Source organism: Zosterops lateralis, assembly GCF_965231275.1.
Source record: "Zosterops lateralis genome assembly, chromosome: 19".
Lineage (NCBI taxonomy): Eukaryota > Metazoa > Chordata > Aves > Passeriformes > Zosteropidae > Zosterops > Zosterops lateralis.
The window spans coordinates 10457770-10479525 of record NC_139779.1 but is presented as its reverse complement, the minus strand read 5'-3'; the positions used below and the strand labels follow the sequence as shown (position 1 = coordinate 10479525).

The 21756-nt window shown below is 37.3% G+C and overlaps 1 protein-coding gene across 2 annotated transcripts in view; it reads left to right on the top strand.

Annotated features, from left to right (window-relative positions):
• GTF2I (general transcription factor IIi) overlaps positions 1-21756 on the top strand; it is an 80287-nt gene that overhangs the window by 52571 nt on the left and 5960 nt on the right. For both annotated transcript variants that reach the window (XM_083875224.1, XM_083875223.1), the window contains exons 26-41: positions 2207-2272; positions 6086-6269; positions 7672-7721; positions 8267-8350; positions 9063-9246; positions 9561-9619; positions 13273-13344; positions 13830-14019; positions 14529-14587; positions 15228-15311; positions 15793-15888; positions 17413-17478; positions 18325-18508; positions 19378-19430; positions 19988-20098; positions 20926-21009. In XM_083875224.1, the coding sequence (XP_083731350.1) occupies positions 2207-2272; positions 6086-6269; positions 7672-7721; positions 8267-8350; positions 9063-9246; positions 9561-9619; positions 13273-13344; positions 13830-14019; positions 14529-14587; positions 15228-15311; positions 15793-15888; positions 17413-17478; positions 18325-18508; positions 19378-19430; positions 19988-20098; positions 20926-21009 (1626 nt within the window). The remainder of the gene's footprint in view (positions 1-2206; positions 2273-6085; positions 6270-7671; positions 7722-8266; positions 8351-9062; positions 9247-9560; positions 9620-13272; positions 13345-13829; positions 14020-14528; positions 14588-15227; positions 15312-15792; positions 15889-17412; positions 17479-18324; positions 18509-19377; positions 19431-19987; positions 20099-20925; positions 21010-21756) is intronic.

Here is a 21756-nt window from a genome sequence, read left to right as displayed (position 1 = left end):
TTGTGATCCCTTATGTTGTTCTCCACAGAAATGCATCCATGCACTTCAATTTACTCTGGTTAAAGATGCTTCACCTGGGATATTTTGTGGTCCTGTACTTCTCCTTTATTCTGTGGTTTGATTTGGTTTTTTGACACGTTTTCTGTCTGCTTTTATAAGGTTCCATAATGTCAGAAATATGTCTTTTAGCACAGTATTTGTGTTTGTATTCAGAATCCTGGAAATTTATGTCAATATAAAAATTCTTATGATCTCCTTGTAACATGTGTTTTGCATGACAGATGTCAGTTTTAGCAAATGTGACTGAAATTTTGAGAGCTGTTCTTAAGAAATCATTAATGCCAGTATGCTGAACATGTATCATTCTTTTTTGTTTGGTTGAGAACATCAATACAGCATTACTAGAGGAGACCATTAAGGAGTTGGTGCTGCAGAAGCTTTTGTTAGATACTTTCTCTCAGTAGAAAAATCACCTAAGGTTTGATTTCCAGCAGTGTAGAAGTGAAGAAACATTGAGTTTGAGTTCAGATGGAGAGGAAAGGGAATAAAATATTAGGGTGATAGAAGTTTTAATTGAGGTTGCAATATGTAATCTCCAGTTTTAGACTGTCTCAAGGCTTACCTGCTCAGTGTCATGCTGAGTTGACTTAATTTATCTTCTCTGTGCTGTTTTTTAAGAAAATTTCATTTTGAAATAGCCAGTGTGTAATTAGATTACAGTGATTTGCACTTCACTGATTATTCAGATACCTTTACTTCTGAGCTTCCTAAATTGTATTGAGGATATTGATTCTTATGTTCACTTTGAGGTTCACATACATAACATGGCATGTCTCTATGTTATTGCAAGACCTGGTTAAAATGCAAAATGAATGTGAGAAGTTTTGGGGAAAGACCCTTCATTTGCTCTCATGAAAAAAGAGCAGCTTTTGGTAGTTGTAATGCTGCTGTTTGGGCATTTCAGAAGACTTTGCACCTTTATTATTGAAGTCAAATATTAGATAATGAGATAGGAGAAAGGTGGTGACAAATCTATCATCAGTAGCTTCAGAACGACAAAGATTCATTCATGCACTCAGAAAACAGAACAGATGCTTGAGTGAGAAATCTGTCTCACAAGGACTTCAATATTTTACATAACTGTGGTAGTATCGAGATGTTTGAGTTGGAGGTCCTTCCTGTGTGTCTTGATTGAACAGGTATCTGAAATGGCCTGAGAATAACAAGCTGTTCTCTTAGTTTTTTGGAAACAAAAAAAAAAAGTGGAAAGCAAAATAATTTTAACCAGTCTCTGGTAAAATGTTTGATAGATATCCTTAATCTCTGGAACAACTGGAAGTGTAATAGCTTGAATGGCCTAATTTTTTTAACCTTTGTAGTTACTAGATTCAAGTCTTTGGAGTAAGAAGTAAGTTTTAAGTACACCTGCTTAACTCTTTCTTAGAACACCAGACAACAGCTGGTACCATCTACTAAAGAGCTGTGGGATTTTTGTAAAAGCATGGAAATAGTACAAAAAAACAGTCAAAATGTGTACTCTGTTACAGGCAGAAAATTAGATGTTAAAATTCTGTTACTTAATCCAGCTCTCCATGGAACAAAGGTTTGGATTTGGATAACTTCTGTCTTAAAGCTGTATTTTCTTTCAGAAATAGGATTTATTGGGAGTATTGTGCAACACCAGAACTTGGAGAAATACTGGATAAGGTGAAGGATGGCAGATGCCTCCTGATCCATGTAGTTGTACAGATTTGCACCAAAACAACTCCATGTACTTTCTGTAAGATTTATCAAGCTTTACTAATTAAGCTTTTCAGCACCCAAATTTAGATAACTATCAACAGCAGCTATATACTGCCTTTACCCCTGCTGACAGTAAGAGCTACTGACTGAGCCATCAAAGAGAGAAATAATTTTTGGAAGTTACTTTAACCTGGTTTATGTTGTGGTTTTTTTAACTTCATTTAATATGCAAGTTTGGGACTTAAGCATTTTTCTTTTGTACTTTTGTACTTTTCATTGTACTTTTCTTTTTTTTCTGAATGTATCAGTGCATTTTAAGGTGTAGTCTGTACTGTAGTAGGCACTGGTTTCCAAGTGAGCAGTAGAAGTACACATTTCATATTTAATTTAACGGTAACACAGATTTTACAAGAGATTCTCAGTTTTGTTTGTAGTCTGACATGTCCTCCTGTTTTCTTTGCAGACAAGTGGAATACGCGAATTACAGACTTGAGAAAGGAAGTTGAAGAGCTGTTTGAAAAAAGATATGGTACGTGTTACACACCTTTCCAAGCCATTGCCTGTAGTCCTTTGTCACGGCAAGTGACTGACTGCACTTTGGCATGCATCTTGTTGGCTCAGCACACCAGAACTGACAGCACCGAAGGGCTAAATACTGTTAGAAGACATAAAATTGAGGAAAGTAGCTTTTTTGATGAGCAAAGTAATTTCAATATGGGATATCTGTGTTTGGCTCCAAAGTGTGAAACTTGATTTTATTTTTCAGTTTTGCTCAGTCTCCTGGAGCACCTGCATGCTCACATATTTTGGGCATCCACATTTGAGAGAGCTGTCCTTTTCTCTGCAATTACACTGAGTCCTTAAGTGAAAGTATCTTTAGAATGGCACTGAAGAAATTGATTCATTGATTGTTAATTTTTGATTATGATTGTTTTGCAGTGAAGCAAAAATTACATATGTTAATGGCTCTTGAAAATAAAAAGCAGCAGATGTGTTAGACTTTGGAATTTGTCTCCAAATGCTGCACTTAGTGTGTCCATATATCACAAACTAAAACAGCATCAGCAAAGATTTAAAAATAAATGCTGGTGTACCTCTGCCACAAAAAGTGGAAGTGCTTTCAGAATAGACCTTGTGATTGGGAGTTTCTACACGTTTGGGATGTGACTATCATCTGATGTTTAAAGAGCCCACTGAAAGCAACTTGCACTAAGGTAATACAGTTCAGAATTCACTGTATTTTAATTGCTTTAGAAAGAAGCATAATTTTTAGTGAATTGCTTTAATTTTGGTGTTTGCATGTAGCAAAGTTCATGTAAGAAAATTAAGTCTGTTTAAGACAATTTAAGAGGTAGACACTATGGAATGAGTTACCTCCCCTTATGGTATTAACCAATCCCTTTTCAGCAATACTACACTTACTAATAGGTGTAAGTGAAAAAGTAACAGTCTAATAAACAAGCAAAACAGCAGCAGGCAAAAAGTAAGAGTAAATAATGATTAAATACAAAATTGCTATATGTCTGGAAGTCCATGGCAACAATGGGAAATCAGGAGTGGTGGAGTATGCTCCTCCCTTCTCAAGATGACAGCCACCATAACCAACCTCGTGGCTTGAAACACTGAGGGGTAATGGCAGGAAACCCTCCTGGGAATGGAGGAGCTCATGAAGCAGTTCTAGTGGCAGGTGGGAATCCTGGGGTTGTCTGGGGAACTCCAGCCCTCAGTGTGCAGCTCCAGTTCCTTGTGCGTCCTTCTGCCACCCACTGAGCTGTGCTGGTGTTGGTGCTGCTGTTTGTGAGCTGCAGCAGGAACAGCAGCCTGGCCCGGCAGGCTCTAGCCCCCTGCTGCTTCCAGGAGTTACAAAATTCACACTGAAACAGTTTTGGACTGCTCAGTACAGTTCCTGAGTTGCTACTGTTGCAGCAATAAAACAGAGTCAAGGGGCCAAAGGACAAATGGCAAGAGGGAGCTTCTCTGCCTGAGGTAAAGACCAAGAGGCCAGAGAGGCAAAAGCCAAGACAAAAAGAGCCTGAGCTGACTGGGAGAGCTGACTTTAAAAGCACCCACGGCCAGTGTTGTTTTCTGGCTGCAGGGTCTAAAAGAGACAGATACATATGGAATGCAATAATATTTTGGATTACCCACAACACCAGCCTAAAAATCTCTTGTGGAGAGTCTGTTGAATGCTGAGCTATTCCTGATTTTCCATAGCAGGCCATGTCATATTAAAAAATTATTTCCTTTTCCCTGTGGATGACAACATTTTGTTGATTCACAAAATCATTCCGTATTGGACTATCTTTTTCTATCTGTATGGACATGCAGTCTCCCATTTATAGAAATGAGTTATGGATGTCCAGAATTCCCAGAATGGTTTTCAAATTTGTTGGCTTCTCTAGCTCCAAAGTATTCTAGCATTATCAGCTACTGTAATCTGTTACAACTGACATGTCTGAAAACATAGCTTTGTGCTTTAAGTGACAACTAAGTGGGATTTCCTTTTAGTGACTCACAAAAATAAAGCCTACATTCAGTAGAATTCCTATGTAAAAACGTGTGAGATTCCAAATCTAAGAAACCTCACTGCAGGCTGTGATGCTGATGGTGTTCTTAGGCTCTCCAAACAGTATTGGCTGAAACATTTACTGATTTAAGAGAAATAGAGACTTTAAGAAAAATAGAGACTCTCACAAGTGAAAACTTACTTGTTAGTTACTTATTTAAACAGGCAGGATTTTTGTTACTCTGAAGCTTTTCTTATGGATATGCTGGTATATTCTTAAGTTTATGCTGGGTAAGAATCTGGATTTTAGTGACATTCTTGATCTGTTGCCCTGAGGCTTTGTCTACTGGATTGGTTGAGCTTTTACCACATGCCACAGCAACCTCCAGGACTGAGAAAAATTTTTGTTAATTTCTTGAAAGAGGTACATGACTGGAATAAAAATCTGTGTTGATGAAGGACTGGTGTGATACACAACAGAGCTGTTGGTGATTGCTCTGGAGCTCCTTTGGCGCAGGTTTGAATAGGGTTTTATTAGTGTATTTGTTAAGAGTCACCTTCGGGTTCATGTCCATCTCTATGAATGAGTTTTCTGTCTTCAGTTTTGGCCATCTTATATTTGCCAGTTGAAACCAAGTCTAGTTGAAACACCATTCTTCTTGAAGTTTTTTAAGATTTTGATACTTAATTCTGATCAAAATAGAAGACTAAGATGTTTTTCAAAAAACCAGTGTTTTCAAAGCTTCCCATTTTTGTGACAAAAGTCCCTAGAAATATTCCGCTTTCAGGTGGTTGAATGGGTGTGTTACCCAAATACCTTTAGCATCCAAATTGTTTTATTTCATTTAAGAATTTGCAAGTTAATAAGAGCATTTTGCATAGACAATATCTCAACCGTGGGCCACCTGAATAATATATTAAGTTGCTTGAAAAGGTGCCCTGAATAGTTCTACTTTCAAAAATGCTGCCAGAGCATCACTGTACTCTAATTTTGCCTTTAGTTGGTTTTTCTCACCTCAAATAATTTTTTGCAGCTAATTTCTCATATGAAAACATCAGAGTGTACCAAACTGCAGACCAGTCTATGGTAATAGAGTTCTTGTTGCCTGGCCTACACAATTAACGTACCTTGCGCCTATAAAGAAATCAGCCCTTGTGGTATTTCCAAACTATTGTGTCATTCTCCAGGCTTTCTTGCCAGCCTGATAGGTATATCGATACTAGTGTGATTAAAGAAATAAGTTGAGGTTATTTTCCAACTCTAGCTGAGTCAGTTACTTGCTTTTCATTTTCAAAGATTTCATTATTAGGGCCATGCTTTTTTCAGCAGTGTTAAAAGTGTATTTTTTATTACATTAGTGGTTCTTTGGATTTCTAAAATACATGGAAACTTAAGGAATTCACTGAAATGAAGGGACGTGTTCCCATACTCCAAGGCATTAATGACTTGTAACCAACAGTAGTAACAAATAATATCAGAGCTAGTGAACTGAAACATGCTTGGTTTATCTTTAAGTCTAGATTACTTGATCTTTCAAAATGCTCTATTAAGCAAAACCAAAATAGTGAGAATCTTCACTCTGACAGGTACAGTCACTGTTATTAAATGTTTACATAAAGGGGAAACAGGATGATTTGCATATGTGTGCAGGGCTGCAGCTTGTTTACTGTGAAAAAAAGTGATTTTGCTTTCAAAGTCCCTCACAACATGAATGCTTGCATGTTTAAATGTGCTGAGGGGTTATTGCCTGTATGCTAATTATAATGTTTGCCAAAGTGATATCAAACAGGTAATTGAGTCTAGCTTAATGTGTTTATTCTCCTTTTTCCCTAAAGCTGAAGCCATAAAAGCACAAGGTCCCGTGACTATCCCATACACACACTTCCAGTCACATGCAGAAGACTTGTACGTGGAAGGGCTGCCAGAAGGGATTCCCTTCAGGCGTCCCACCACGTATGGCATTCCCCGCCTGGAGAGGATCCTGCTGGCAAAGGAGCGCATCCGCTTTGTCATTAAAAAGTAAGGGCTTTTGCATTTGTGTCCCTACATTCCTCATTGTTTTCTGCTCGTTCCACTTTGCTTCATTTTTCTTCAAGGAATCCCAAACTGGTTTCTACTGACTTATTAATTTACAGTACTAAGAAGTAGTTTTTAGTTGATGTTCACTGATAAATTCAGTTTATCAGACCAGTGGAACACTTACAGTGGTGGTGGAGTTTTCTGGACAGATCTTTTCAGTATTTTACACTTCTTGTCAGGGGCAGATCTCTTTGTTCTGTTCAGATCTCTGCAGCTGCAATACATGTTGAAAACATTGATTTTGGGATATTTGATCCAATTTGAGGATCCTGGCCTAATTTCAGCTTATACTTTTTTTTTTTTTTTTTTTTTAATTTGCTGGAATGTTGTATGAAAGTGTCTATGGCTGTATTTGTATAAAGTATTTCCCAGGGCAAGCTCGAGGCCAGCACATAGCTACTGGTTCCTGTGGTTTAGTTGGATGTGTGTCCTTGGTGTGTCTGGAGGTAGATTGTGTAGTGTACATGAAGGAGACCTCAGATAGAGACTGATTGAAGTTTAAAGGAAACTTCAGTGAGTAACAGCTGATGTGTTCCTGTGTTCAGTGGTGTAGGGCGTAATCCAAGAGTTTTTGAAATGGACAGGAATCTGCTGATTGCAATGGTCAGGCTCAGAATTGGGGGTAGTGGCAGTCCCTGCCTCTGTGCATGCTGCCTTTACCATGGGTGCTAGTTGCTTATATTTGAGAGGAACATGGTCAGTTTCTATCATCCTAATGCTTGCAGGTAACTAGAAGAGAGGAAGAAGTGTAGATCTACCTTTTGTCTCACTTAAAATCAGATATCATACATAGATTTAATTGTTTACGCAATGCTGGCACCTGATTTTGTCAAATATGTCTTAGTTGTTAACAGAAATTAGTAAGTGGTGTTCATTGATTTTGAAATGTGCAGCTAAAAAACTAGTTTGGCTCTGTGATAAACATCAAAATGTTTAATTTTTTGTTTGTTCAGCTGTGGATAAAATTAGATATATTTTTGGAAACAGAAGCGTCTCCTTTGAAGTTTATTTTTTAGAGATTCAAACTTTAATTTGGATCTTTGTTTCTGATTAAGTGTATCTTAGAACTCAGAGGTAAATTGAATGGAACCTGTATGTTACCATGAAATGTTACTGCTCCAGCAGATGTGGGTATTGGGCACGAAAAATGTTTTGTCAATTGGGATCCAGCCAGCTCTTTAAATACTTGGGTGTTAGCTGGAATTCAGTGCTGGGGATCATGATGTCCCCTGTGAGGTTTTTTGGTTTCGATCTTTCAGTGAGTCCTAACTTGAGACTGTAGCTAGAGGTTAGTTTCTCAAAGTGTCTGCCACTGTTGAAACATGTATCTTAAATCTTTCAGGCCTGAACTTCTGAAGTCAGATGTTCCAGCAAACAAGTTAACTTCAGCCGGTAAGTGTTCAAGTGTGCGAGTTGTACAAGCACAGTATGGTACTCCTATTTGTCAGTCTTAGTGGTGGCTACAATTTGCTTCTACCAATAATACATAAAATAATATAAATTTTCTTTAGCTTCTTTAGCTTTTCTTTAGAGTTTTCCATTGGTTATCCAAGCTAGTGTTACTGTCAGTGGATTTGATTCAGCTTGGCAGAAAGATAAACAATGAACCTAGCTAGGTGTTCATCTTGAGATACAGAGAAAAGGCAAGTGGAATTTTCCTTTTGGAGGTGGATGATGAAAGTATTGCAGTTCTTCAGGCCCATACATTGTGTGTATTTTGTAGGAAGACTGATGTCACTGGTCCAGTGGAGTTTTGTCAGTTTTAATATTCTGTCATTATTTTATGATTATTTTTTCTAGTTCCACATTGAATCCATATTTCTTACACACAGCATTTATGTGTTACCTGAAAATGCAGGATGATTATCCATCATATAAACTGAATAACTGAAAATATAACCAAATTAATTAGGGAATGTTGTTTTTTTCTGTGTCAGCCCCAAATACAGTGAAAGAAGAGTGGTATGTCAGAGTCACCAAACTGAGAAAGACAGTAGATCAAATTTTCTGTAAAAAGTATGGTAAGTACCGTATTATTATTTTCTTTTCTTTAGGGCTTTGTATTTCTTGAACGTTGCTTTCATTCCTTTCTTTGAACATCTGTGTGAATGAGACTTTTGTTCAGATTTTTTTCAAGTATTTAAAATGCTGGAAGTTCAATGAAAAAGAATGTTTTTGTTACTGCTTATACAATGTAAATTCATAGTTAAAAAAAAAAAAAAAAGTCTTACATATACGGCTCCTCTTATTGCTTTTGATTCGTTCCTGTTTGGATTTTTTCCTTTGGTGGTGAATAAAACAGCTGTTCACTTATATCCACTGCAATATCATCATAGTTAGTATTAAAACATTTCTGGGTGAAGTTTTATGTTCTGTCCAATATGAAAAAAATAGTCAACTTCATAAGAGCTAGAATAAAATTTTTCATGGTACTCTATAACAAATTAACAACTTTGAATAAAACAAATGTATTATGCCCCAGTGAGCAGTCCAGTGTGGTATTGTGACTGCCCAATAGCAACATCATACAATATAGCCATTTTTTTACATTTTTATGTGCAGAGTTGGGTTCTGTTTTGTTTAAATGTCCACATTCTGTTGGATTTAAATGTCCATGTTGTTCCACATTTTAAGATCACAATTGCAACAGCCTGTGGAATTGGTATCAGCTAGCTTTTAATGAAGGTTGATTGGCCAATCTCTCCAGTTACTGGATGTATTTTGTTCCAATAGGCCAGGCTTTGGGGTGCAATGAGCCCAAAGCTGTTCCATACAAGAAATTTGAAGCTAATCCAATGGACCTCTGCGTTGAAGGGCTGCCAGACAATGTTCCCTTTAGGAGTCCTTCCTGGTATGGAATCCCTTGCCTTGAACAAATAATTCAAGTGGCCAACAGAATAAAATTTGTGATCAAAAGGTAAGTCTAAAAATGGAGGGTTTTTAAAAAAAGAATCAAAACAAACGCCCTGTGTGTAGTCAAGCACTTGGTTTCATTAAGTCGTGGAGCATTTGATCTCTAGTTACCAAATAGGCAAATTAAATGTTCTGCATCATAAAGTGGGCATTTGCAATCCTGACAAATATTTCAGAATATGTTTTGTGTATGTGTTAGCATGTTGACAAGTGTGAAAAACATAACAGAAAAATTCAAACTCCTCAATTCATGTCATAATAGTTAGTAGTATTTAATTTATGTCAGGACTAAGCAGATTGTTTGTGTCCTCATTTCAGGCCAGAGCTTCTAACTCACACTTCAACCGAAGTTGTTCATCTCAAGTCGAGCAGTCAAGGTAAGACAGGTACCATCTCCAAGTGGAAATGAAGTGTTTGAGGGGGAAATGCACCTAGATCAGTGCAGCATTTTTCAAGAAGTAACCCATGTGTGATGAGTGTGCTGGCATGTGCTGGCATTCTTCATGAGGGTTTTAAGGAATAAACTGATCACTGTGAACATGGATGGTTTCCTGGATTGTGAACTCCTGGTGCATTCCCAGCTGCCTTTGAATAACTGGGACTGGGTCACCTTCAGAGCCCCAGAGAACTGGAGTTTCTGTCCTGGCCTGAATCAAAGGTCTGGAGTCCCTTGGGATTTCACAGCTGACCCTGGGCTCTTTGAGGTCTCTCTTGGTAAGGGATTGTAGGGATTTCTTGAAAGCATGAGGTGCCTTTAACAGGGAGAAGAATCAGTTTGGGGTTTATTTCTGAATGCCCTGAATTAAAGTGTCTTGGTGCTTTCTTACTACAGGAATGTACAATCCAGACCTCACTGGGGTTTTTAGGAGTCTGAATCTGCTTGTGGTAAGAACACAAGCCAAGATTCAGGGCTTCCTATGTTTTTACACACACACACAGCTTGCTGGAGAAAAAAAATTAAAAGAAAGGATATGATTTAATATGATTTACTAATCATGCAAGCAGCAGTCACCTTACATCATCACAATGTGTTACAGCTTTTTTTTTTTTTGTGTCTTAGGAAAAAACTCATATTCAGTAAGAGGGTAGTTAAATACAAAAAGCTGTTTTTCTTGTGGAGCAAGAAAAAGCAGCATCAAGTTTGGGTTTTCTGCCAAGTCGTAACAGCGTGTGCCAGTGACAGCAGTAAAAAAATCCAGCTAATAAAATCCACTTTCTGAAAGAAAAGGCGAATAATGACGATTCTTGAACCTGAGACTGTTGGAATGTACAGAATACTTACTTTTTCTACTAGATATTCTACTGTATTTTTCACTAAGTTATAGGTGATTCTGGAATTACCATTGCCCACCATGCTTGCTGGGGTCCAGGGTCTAAGATCAGAGAGATTAACACAGCAAATGTTCTCCTGGACTGAGAGCCCAGTGAAAACCACTTTCCCAGACAAAGGATCTTATAACTGCAGATACAAACTTAATGTTGCTAAAGAATATTAGACTTTTTCAAGCAAAATATTATTATTTTGGAAAACAGTAATCCTGTGCCATCAACAGATAGTTTGTTAATAACAATTTTTTAAAATAAATTAGTCAGTCTGATTCCTTTGCCACTAGGACTAAAACATGTGAGTAAGTATAAACACACGTGAAGGGTGTTAATTACCTGTGAAATCTATCAAATAAGTGTGCCAGACTGTTAAAAAAAAATAATGCATCTTCCCATGGAAGTATAAGACACTAGAAATAAGCAAAATAGATAATAAATTAATCAAAAGTATGATTTGGAAACAAAAAAAAAAAAAGATATAGCTTTCCTCCTGCATGTCTCTGACAGCTTGGAATCTGTTTGGCTCAGTAGCAGTTAATTGTTATTTGTCAGTTGTAATGAAAAGTAATGAAGTATGATGCCATGGGTTGACATTGGCCAGATGCCAGGCACCCACTGCTCACTCACTCCTCTCTGTTGCTGAACAGAGGAGAGAAAATATAATGATGGGTTCATGGGTTGAGATAAAGACTGGGAGAGATTCCTCATTAAATACCACCATGGGCCAAACAGCCTCAACTTAGAAATATAAGGTGAATTTATTGCTAACAAAATGAGAACAGGATAATGAGGAGTAAAATTAACTCTTAAAACCACTTTCCCCTCACCCCTCCCTCCTTGCAGCTCTGCCTCATACCCCAGCTGTGTAGGAGGATGGGGGCCATGGTCAGTTTATCACCCATAGCTTCTCCTGCTGCTCAGGGAGAGAAGTCATTGCAGCATGGGATCCCTCCCACAGGAGACACTTCTCTGACATGGATCCATCTCACGAGCACCAGTCCTCCCCCAGACTGCTGCAACACAAGTCCATCCCACAGGCAACAGCCCCCCTCAAACTGCTGCAGCATGGGTCACTCTTCCATGGGGTGCAGTCCTTAAAAGACAGGCTGCTCCAGCTTGGGAGCAGGGCCCCTCTCTCCATGGGTCTCTTACAGGCTCACAGCCTCCTCCAAAATCCACCTGCTCTGCCATGGGCTCCTCCATGGGCTGCAGGGGCACAGCTGCCTCTCCATGGACTGCACCATGGGCTGCAGGTGTTAGTGTTGAAACACATAATCACAGAATGATTATATGCAGGTGCTTTTATTGAAGAGCTCAGGGAATCAGGGGTACAGGACACAGACCTAAATCTGATCCGACATGGATTAGAAATGGACGTTTTTATACCCTTTCATTATATAACTATATAATGTTAGTTATTAAACTCATATTGTTCTATTGTATACATTGATGTTATCCAAGCATGAATTTTGTAAATATTGTTTCTCATGATTTTTGTTTAAGATAATAACCATATTTAATTACCAAACAATCGTTACAATTAACAATCATATCATGCATCATATCATGATTATGCAGGTGCAGTTTCACATGGCCTAGTAAAGAAAAACCTAACCTTTGTTTCCAGGGCCTATGTGTTAATTACCAACCACAAAAATCACTCTCATCCCCCCCCTCCTCTGATTTATTACCCAGGCAAAGTCATACTTGATTTGGTTAAGACAATAACATGAAAATACCATCCTGGCTACAGTAAAGCTAACATTCTTTTCTCAAGGCCTTGCTGTCCAGAAATCATTTTAACCCTGTACTATCACAGGGGAATCATGGCTTTGATACCTGGAGCAGCTCCTCCCCCTTGTTCTTCACTGACTTTGGTGTCTGCGCAGTTGTTCCTCTTACATGATCTCATTCTGCTTTTCTCTGGCAGCAACTACAACTGCACCACCGCTTTTTTGGTTCATATTTCTTCTTAAATCTTTTATCACAGAGGCTTTGCCACCATTTCTAATTGGCCCAGCCTTGACCTGTGGCTTGTCCATCTTTGGAGCCACCAGGGCATGGAAGAAGCTTCTGGCAGGTTCTCATGGAAGCCACCCCTGTGACCTACCCTGCTCCTATAAACCAGGCCATGCAAAACCTTTACAATGCAGTTTGTTAGAAAGCAAAAGTGCTTTTTATTGGACATTCTTTTCTTCTCTATCTAAGCTACAAATTGTCTGCACTGGCTAGCACTCCTATAATTGACTTTTATTTACAATAGGGAATAGGACTGAAGATGTTTTTTTAAATGAAGATGATTTTTTAAATGCTAATCAAAATGTTTAGCAAAACATTCTTTAAATCCTCATGTTCTACTCTAAAGAGTGTTATTATACACTATGATTAATTTGTCAAATTCCAGTTTTGTAAGAACCACTAAAATAATTTCTTCCTGCATCTGAATAACAAGATGTTCTGTTAGGGTCAGAGTTTGAAATTTGTAACTACATTTAACCAGATTTTTGATTATGTAGAGGTAATTACATAAGCTGCTATTAATTATTTAAGCTGCTATTAATAATCATTACTCATTGTGTGTCCCTGTCTAATCAGATGTGAATGTGTTGTTAGTTTTCATGTTCTCATGTTGAAAGAAGTACATTCAAATGTACCTCTGTATCTAGAGCTGGGTGATTCTCTGATACCTATTTCTGGTTTTCAGCGAAAGATGATTGGAATGCCAAGATCACAAAGCTAAGAAACCAAGTAGAAGATATATTTCGTGTGAAGTTTGGTAAGTTAAACGCTAAATGAACTGTTCTGTAATGCTGCTGCATTTTAAAACTCATCTGTTAAATGTTACTGTATTACTTAAGCATCTGAAGTATACTAGGACAGGTATAGAAATCTTGACTCCTCTTACCTATGTTTTACTTACCCTTTCCTATAACTGATGTAAATGTTTTTGTAAGAGCATCCTAAGCCGGAATATTTCCAGTTGTGTGATGAGATGACTGTACAAAAGCTTTGGATGAACTTCTCCAAATAAAACGTTAGGCACTGCAGGCCTATATTAGATATTATCTGTAACAAGATGGGCCAAGTTCCCATTTGCAGTTACTCTACTGAAAATAATAGGCAATCTGTTTAAATGTATTTAAATATTTCTATTTTTTTTGCAGGAGGCTTGTTAGCTTTGAGTAGCAGAGTCTTAAAATCACATGAGATAAAATTCCACCCATTAAAGTTTGTAATCTATCGTTTAATCTTTATTTTCAGCCGAAGCTCTGGGATTTTCAGAAGCTTCAAAAGTGAACATTCCCTATGCTGTATTTGAATCAAACCCAACTTCCTTGGTTGTTGAAGGCTTGCCAGACGGAGTCTCCTTCCGGAGTCCTACGTGGTTTGGAATTCCACGCCTTGAAAGAATCATCCGTGGGAGTGACAAAATCAAATTTACTATTAAGAAGTAAGTTTGTGATCCAGTTACTTTTACCTCTGATTTTGAAGTTATTTGACTTCATTCCCAGAAACTCTAGGCTTTAAATGCTACCTAAACTCTGCTTCCATGAAGCACAAAGAATGTTTTCCACATATGTTTGATCTCATACAAGGACATACATTCCTCATTAAATTTCTGTAGATGTATAAATTGTGCATTTTGTACATCAAGAATTGAGGGAGGGAAATGGTCTTGTACCTGGAAGCTTTGTTGCTTCTTTTTCTTTCCTTTTTCTGTATCTTTTTTTGCTTGAAGTAAACCCAGAAGAAAATTGCAGAATAGAAAATACAGCTTTATGTCTTCTATTTATTTTTGTGGTTATAGTAGATGGAGAGTCATCCATGCTTCTAGCAGAATTTCATTATAGGGAGCTGATGTTATGTGCATTGGAACTCAACTGAATTCCAAGAAATTGGTAACATTTTGCTGTATGACTTGTCTTGCAATTGATTGGATTTGTTCTGCTCAATTTCTAGGCCTGAGCTTATCATTCCCCATTTGCCTCTAAGACTGGCTAGTAAACTAAAGACAAAAGGTAAACGATTAAATACTATTTGCTGCTGTCCATTTGTAAATACTTCCCTTCTGCTTCCCTACCAGACTGAGAGATCTTTGTGGTTGAAAAATAGAGGTGTTGTAAATAAAAGGCATTATTTAGGATGATCTAGTGTAGTAGCCTCTAAATCTGCTATTTTTTGAGAAAGACACTCAAACCATAAATGTATTCGCTTTTTTCCTTGACTGTTCTAGTACAGAAAAGGAAATTTACTCAGTTTTGACAGCTTTTATTTCACTTTTAATGGCTTCAGTAATTTTGAACTGAGAGTTGTGAAATGCAGTAAATAATAATGGGTTTTTATAAGAAAAGAATAAAAGAATCTTTTGTCTGTAGAAAATTCAGATGTTAATAATTTTTTGGGGTTTTAGATAATGAAAAGTACCAAAACTATCCTTCACACTTAGAAAAAACAGTGTCTTATGTTCTGAGTTAGTGGAAAATCTAGGTATGTCTTTTTCAAGAGCACTAAACCTACTTTTTAATATTGAGAATGTCACTGTACTGTTCAGGTTTTACTGTGCAGACTCTTCAGTCTGTTAGAATTCTTAGAATATATCTGTTCCTTTGTTAGGTGTGCAAGATTTGTGCTTACACCTTATGTTCTTTTGGCTTCCAGGAATTACTCCAAAGAGTTCCAGAAGGTCACAAAGTTCTTCAGAAAGTTCAGGTGTTCCAGAGATTGAAGTTACTATTGATGACAGTATGGAAGAAATATCCTTAAATATTCTTCTGATGTTCTTTTATTATATTTTTCTGATATTTTCTGTTCTTCTAAGCTTTCATAGCCATTAAGTAACATACATCTCATGTAGCAAACTCTGTTACACTTCAAGGCTCCAGATGCACTTCAGTGTAAAACAACTTTATTTTTCATTTCTGAAACAAACTGGATACTGTGTAGATGATGCTTAGGTAAAATGTTGCAGTTTGACAGCTGGCTTGGGCCATTATTCCAAGCAGAGATGTGGGAACTGATGTAGTCCTGAGCAGAGAAATTATAGATGTGGTCAGTAGCATTAAATGCTTAAATACAACTCTAGAACTTCCTAAAGGCTTTTTAAAAAATTCTATTCTTGTTTCAGAATTTAAGATTTCTCTAGTAATCAAGTTTGATGCATTGTTGTTTTTGTTTGATGTCTTGCTTCTGCTCTCTGAGTTATATGTGTAATGTATCTTCATAGGTCCTAAAAAGGCACAAACAACAGATGCTCAACCGAAGCCTCAAAACAATGGCCCCACGACAAATGCAAAGCAACAAGGAAGAGAGTTTTCTTTTGGTAAGTGTTGGGGGAATTAGCACACATGCATTCTTTTAATGTTGGTATGGAACATCTAGATGACATATCAGATGTATGGATATTCATGTTCTGATGTACAGTTAGTTAATGAAGTTCTCACTTTTGTGTACATTCAGTTCTTCATTATGTGGAGTGATCTGCAGTAGAGAAATCCTGGATGATATGTTGAGTATGCTGATCCATTAGATCTTAGTGATTCAGGTGCAGAGTCAGTTTTAGATTTTTCCTAGTCTGTTACTGTACAATGCTGCAGACCCTTTAAGAGCTTTCCTGGTGCGAAGTGCATAAACACAGCTGAGATGTGATACTGTGCATAAATTTCATAAGCCCTCCACAAATTTGAGATACTGACATCAGTGTGCAGAGATACCTAGGTGGAATGTAGGGACCAGGAAGGATTTGAACTAACAGTAGTAAGCCATGACCTGTCTGAGGTGATTATGCATGATTGCCGTGATTGACCTCTCCAGTTCTGGAAAATCAGTAAAGGAAAAGCTGGACAGGACTGAAAGTCACGTAGTTGTGTTCATGAATGTAGGCCAGAGCTTTTTGGCCATGGAGGTCCAGGCCTGTTAGTGCAGTGCTCTGGAACTGAAATCTCTAATTGAAAGCAGGGTCAATTTGCAATCCAGAAAAATTTTTCATTGTCAAGTGAGATGAGTGACTGCATTCAAAGTAACTGTAAGTAGTTGTGTCTCGGTAAAACTTTTTTTCTGCATACTTACATTCTGAGTTTATTTGCTTATGTTCGTGTAGGAATTTATTGTTATTTGCTTTATCCTTTTTGTTCCCTATGCTTTATTTTTAGCTGTGTGGTCATAAAATATATAAGAAAGGAATTATTTACTCCTACTGAGCCAGTTGAGAATGAATGAGATACTGATTTGGCACGAGTGGTATTCATATTCAGAGTTGCATATAGTTTTCTTGGACTTTCCTGTTGCTGTTAGACCTAGGCTTTTTTATTTATCTGCAACTTTTTTAAACTTTAGACTGAGGTTTTAGTTTTGTAGACCAGCCATGGCCTACTTAGTGCAGCCACAAGTAAACCAAGTTTAGTAATTGCTCTGGTGGCTGTCAGAAACAAAATGCCTGTTTAGATGGACATTTAATTTCACCACTAAAGTAGAAACTGTGCTAGAGATTAAAGTTCTCAGGAAAGAGGCATGTGTTTCAGGGCTGCATCACTGAACATATGAGGAACCTTCTGCCACTATTTTGGGTGCTGGTTCAGATGAGTAAATTTTATGCTATCTGATAGTAAATTTCACTTTTAATCACCTTTGCTTTATCTATTGGCAGTATCTTTCAAAGCTTCAGGAAAATGAGGATTGATGTGGATGTAGTTTTGCAGAATGGAAGCCATTTTTTAAAAAGCACATTTACTGCCATAGTATATTGGTTATCAAGCATAATAATTTACTAAACATTTATTAAAATGTTATTCAAAGACTGATTCATTGTGAGACTGTTGTTCTAATTCTTCCAATTTCTTCCTGGCAGAGGCGTGGAATGCCAAAATCAATTACTTAAAGGAGAAAGTTGAAAATCTTTTTTGTGAAAAATATGGTATGTTTATTGATTTTTTTTTTTTTTTAACTGATATGACTTTCTTACATGATGCCTCTCATACATGATGTATGAGAGGTGCTCATATGTTTATTCCAGAGGTCCTGCAATCCTTGTATACCTTACAGTTTCCCATCTGAGTTCATTCTCATGTACTTGCAATCCAGTGTCACATTTCCACTGATTATTTTACTTGGGTTTGAAAAGGGACAACTTGTAGTTGGATTACAGTTTTTTTAATGATCCACAGACAGAGTGATTCCACATACTGGCCATCATTTTAAGCTTTCATCACTCTGCTTATAAATGGGACTTTGTATGACTCTGCATGACACAAAACAGGTTATGGGTAGTATCTGGAGAAGTGTGCTCCATTATATTCCAGCACTTCTTTTAGTGCAGGCTCTTTGGAAACTAGTGATTTTTGGAAGTAACGTAACTTCTCTTTACTCTTCTGAGTGTGGGTTTTTGAAGAAGTGCACTAATCTCACCTGCCTTTGGTGCTGTTCTCTAGAACAGAAAGAGGCAGAATGCATTACCTTCAACAAAGTGGCCTACAAATAGGATAGCCTTGTATTCAGACCAAGCCAGTGGCATGAGCTGGCTGCAAATTACTAAATTTCAGCAAATTATGGTGAGATTTACTGCAACAGAATGAGTTACATTTGAAACTGTTGATTTTCTTCCTGCATCCTCATAGCTGTCACCAAAAAAGGCAAAATGTGCTGATTCTACCTAATAGAATATGTATGTGCCAATTACTCTATTTCATTTATACCAGAGATATTCTATTTCTATGCACATCAGTTACACACCTGGTGCCTTTCCTGCTCTGTTTCATTTCAGGGGAAGCGCTGGGACTCAGTGAGCCGAGGAAGGTGCCCTATGCACTGTTTGATTCCTCCCCTGATGATTTCTACGTGGAGGGATTACCTGAGGGCGTGCCCTTCCGCCAACCTTCAACTTTTGGGATTCCAAGACTAGAGAAGATCCTGAGAAATAAATCAAAAATAAGATTTATCATTAAAAAGTAAGGCTCCCATATGTCTTTGGTAATCTGTTCTATGAGAATTGAAATGTAGACCGAAAAATGGAATTGTGTTGCCAAGTTGCTAAATTAGTCTATAAAACACACACTGGAATATTTTTAGTACTTGATGAAATGATCAGAAAGCTCTTGAGCAAGTGGAACAAGGTACAATAATCCCTTTGTTCTGAAAGACTCTTAGACTTTATTGTGAGTGGAAGAGCAAGTCCATATTTCTTAATCCATCACAATTATCAATCACATCACTAGTGTAGTTCCTACTGCAAGGAGCACTAATGGGCTACCCATAAAGTTTGCTGGTTGTGTAGTGAGAGCTAGGAGTGGAGATTATTTTAATGAGGGCTCTAAGAATTTTCTTTTGCCTGGAATGGGTTTAGATACTCCTGTGCCAGTGCAGAGACAGCGGCAAGAGAAGTTACAAGGACATGTAGTGATAGAACAAGGGAGAATGGCTTTAAACTGACAGAGAGCAGGGTTAAAGTAGATATTTGGAAGAAATTTTCACTGGGAGGGTGATGAGGCCCTGACCCAGGTTGCTCAGAGAAGCTGTGGCTGCCCCATGCCTGGAATTGTTCAAGGCCAGGTTGGATGGGGTTTTGAGCAACCTGGTCTAGTAGAAGGTGTCCCTGCCCATGGCAGGGGCAAGAAACTGTGTATGGGCTTTAGGTTCCCTCCAACCCAAACCAGTCTAAGATTATGTGAAGTTATGGAGCCTCTTCAGTCATTGCATTTTTGACTGTCTGTTTGGCTGAGAGGATATCACTTAGTTACCGTTCATAGAAAATGGGATTTTCTTTAATGTTAATGTTATAATTTCATTATTGTATGTAAAATGTTCAATCTGTTTGCAGCCCTGAGAAGCTCAAGAAGGCTGACAAAGAAGGTTCTGATTCAAGCCACCAAAGTGAGTTTTGCAACTGCTTAACTTTCTAGATAACAGTTTATTTCAAAGGTTAGATTTTAATTATGAGAGCAGCATGGCATTAATAAATTCCTGAAAGATTTATTCTACGTTGCAGTTGCTTGGTTTGTTTGCTTGTTTGTTTTTAAGATTGTAAAAGCACTTACCAGTTACAGCTTAAATATAGCTCTAACAAGGGAGTATTAATTTTTTCAAGTTATTAACAAATAATTGTGCCTCTAATGTATTCTTTACTACATTCTTTTAAAATGTAACCAGTAATGTAGGATTCACAGGAGTTATTCAGGTGTAGAGATAAATTATTTGCTCCTAGTATGTAGATCATCTAAATGACACATGCACCAGAGACAGGAGTACAGATAGCCAGTAGAAAGTTGTGTCAGGTAGGTAGGTTATGAAATAAATGCTCCCATTTTGAAACTGAAACTAGGTCCTCTTTGAAAATTTTGACAATATTTGTTGTTTTGCAATATTTTCTTTATAGATGAGACTGAAGATTTTGAGCTCTCTATAAATGTTTTCTAAATTAATCCTCTTAGGAAAAAATAATTCCTGCAGTAAAGCCAATACAGCAAGGACCTCAAAAAACACAGTAGTGAACAAAGCTGAAGGTGTTGAAGACCTAAACATCGTTCAAGTCACCATACCAGGTGTGTATACTGGCTGGTTTCACATCAGACTACTTGTGCTTATATTCTCCATGATATCTGTTTAGTTTGATAAAGTTTTTTCCTAGTCAGGCTAGTTTGCTGAAATACAGTCAAGAAAGAACATAAGTTACGTTTTGGTTTTTCTGAGATGTTAATTACCTAACACTCATTAATATATCTCATCAGTGACATCTCTAGAATATTCTTAGTTCAACCACCTGTTAAGAAGTATCCACATTTCTATGATGCAATAAATGAAATACTGATTTGCAGTTCTTGGCAACTTCCAGATGTCAGTACTTGAACTGAACTGAATCACCATGCAAGCTAAACTGCTTTGTCCTAACACCAATTACTGCTTTTTTTGTTGTCTCCTATGGCCATCTACTGAATGATCACTTTGCTTTTACCTTTACATACCATTCTATCTTCCGTAAGAAAGTAAAACACAATTTGTTGGTTTAATTTACCTCACAAAATCATCTCTAGACATCTCTAGATTCAGCTCTAGAAGTGTTCAGGGCCAGATTGAATAGGGCTTGGAGCAACCTGATCTAGTGGAAAGTGTCCCTGGCCATGGCAGGGGTTTGGAACTGGATTATCTTTAAGGTCTCTTCCAAACTAAACCATTCTAGGATTCTGTAATTCTTTAGCAACCAATCTATTTTTGTGTATTTCTGCAATTCGGTGTTACTACTAAAATGAGGAACAAAAACAGTGCTTGTTTAGGAGCTCTTACTTGCTTTGAGTAAACATGCAGGGATAAACAATCTTCAGGGGGGAAAATTTGTGCTTAATTTTCATGCTATTCTAACAATTTCTTCCAGGTGATGAAAGTGAGCGACTGTCAAGAGTAGAAAATGCCAGACAATTGAGAGAGCAAGTAAATGATCTTTTTAGCCAGAAATTTGGTAATTGCTTCTTACTCCCCATTTTTATATAGGTGTGAGTGCAATTAATGTTGTTCATACTGAAGTTACTGTATGAATATTCCCTCACAGTGAATTATATATATGATCATTAAAATGAACAAATTTGAGAATTGTGTATGAATGTTGTGCTTTGACTCCAAAAAGAATTTTTTGTAAGTGATGTAGGCAGTTTGGTGTTTTAAACAAAGTTTTAAGTCCTTAGAGTCTAGATTGCCTCATGGTTCCCCTTCCCTTTTCCTGTTTTCTGTGTCAGCATGGATGAAGTATTTATTTTGCTGGCAGTCCATGGTGCTTCTCAGGGCTTCCTAATCCTGATCTCTTAATACTTGGGATTAGAGTAATTGTAAATATGCTATTTAACCTTTTTGCTGGGTATAGTTTCATTTGTTTTTGTTTTTTTTTTTTACTTTGCATTGTACAGTAGTAATGACTTGGGTTTCCTTATCTGAAATTCTTTCCCTTGTACTGCATTAAATTGTTTTTCATAGCATTGCAAGAAATGCTTTGTTTTCCTTCATGTAGCTATCTCTTTTTTATGTTCTGTTCTATACCATTCTCTAAGACCAGAATCTGTGTTCTTCATATGTTGAACTGTCAGTGTTGGAGTTGTGACTAATGCTCTCATAGTAATATTCATGAGTGTAATCCAAAACCTCATTTATAACACTGTCATTGTTTCATTTTCAAGTGAATTTTCATAGTTTTAGATCTGATAGAAATTGTTTT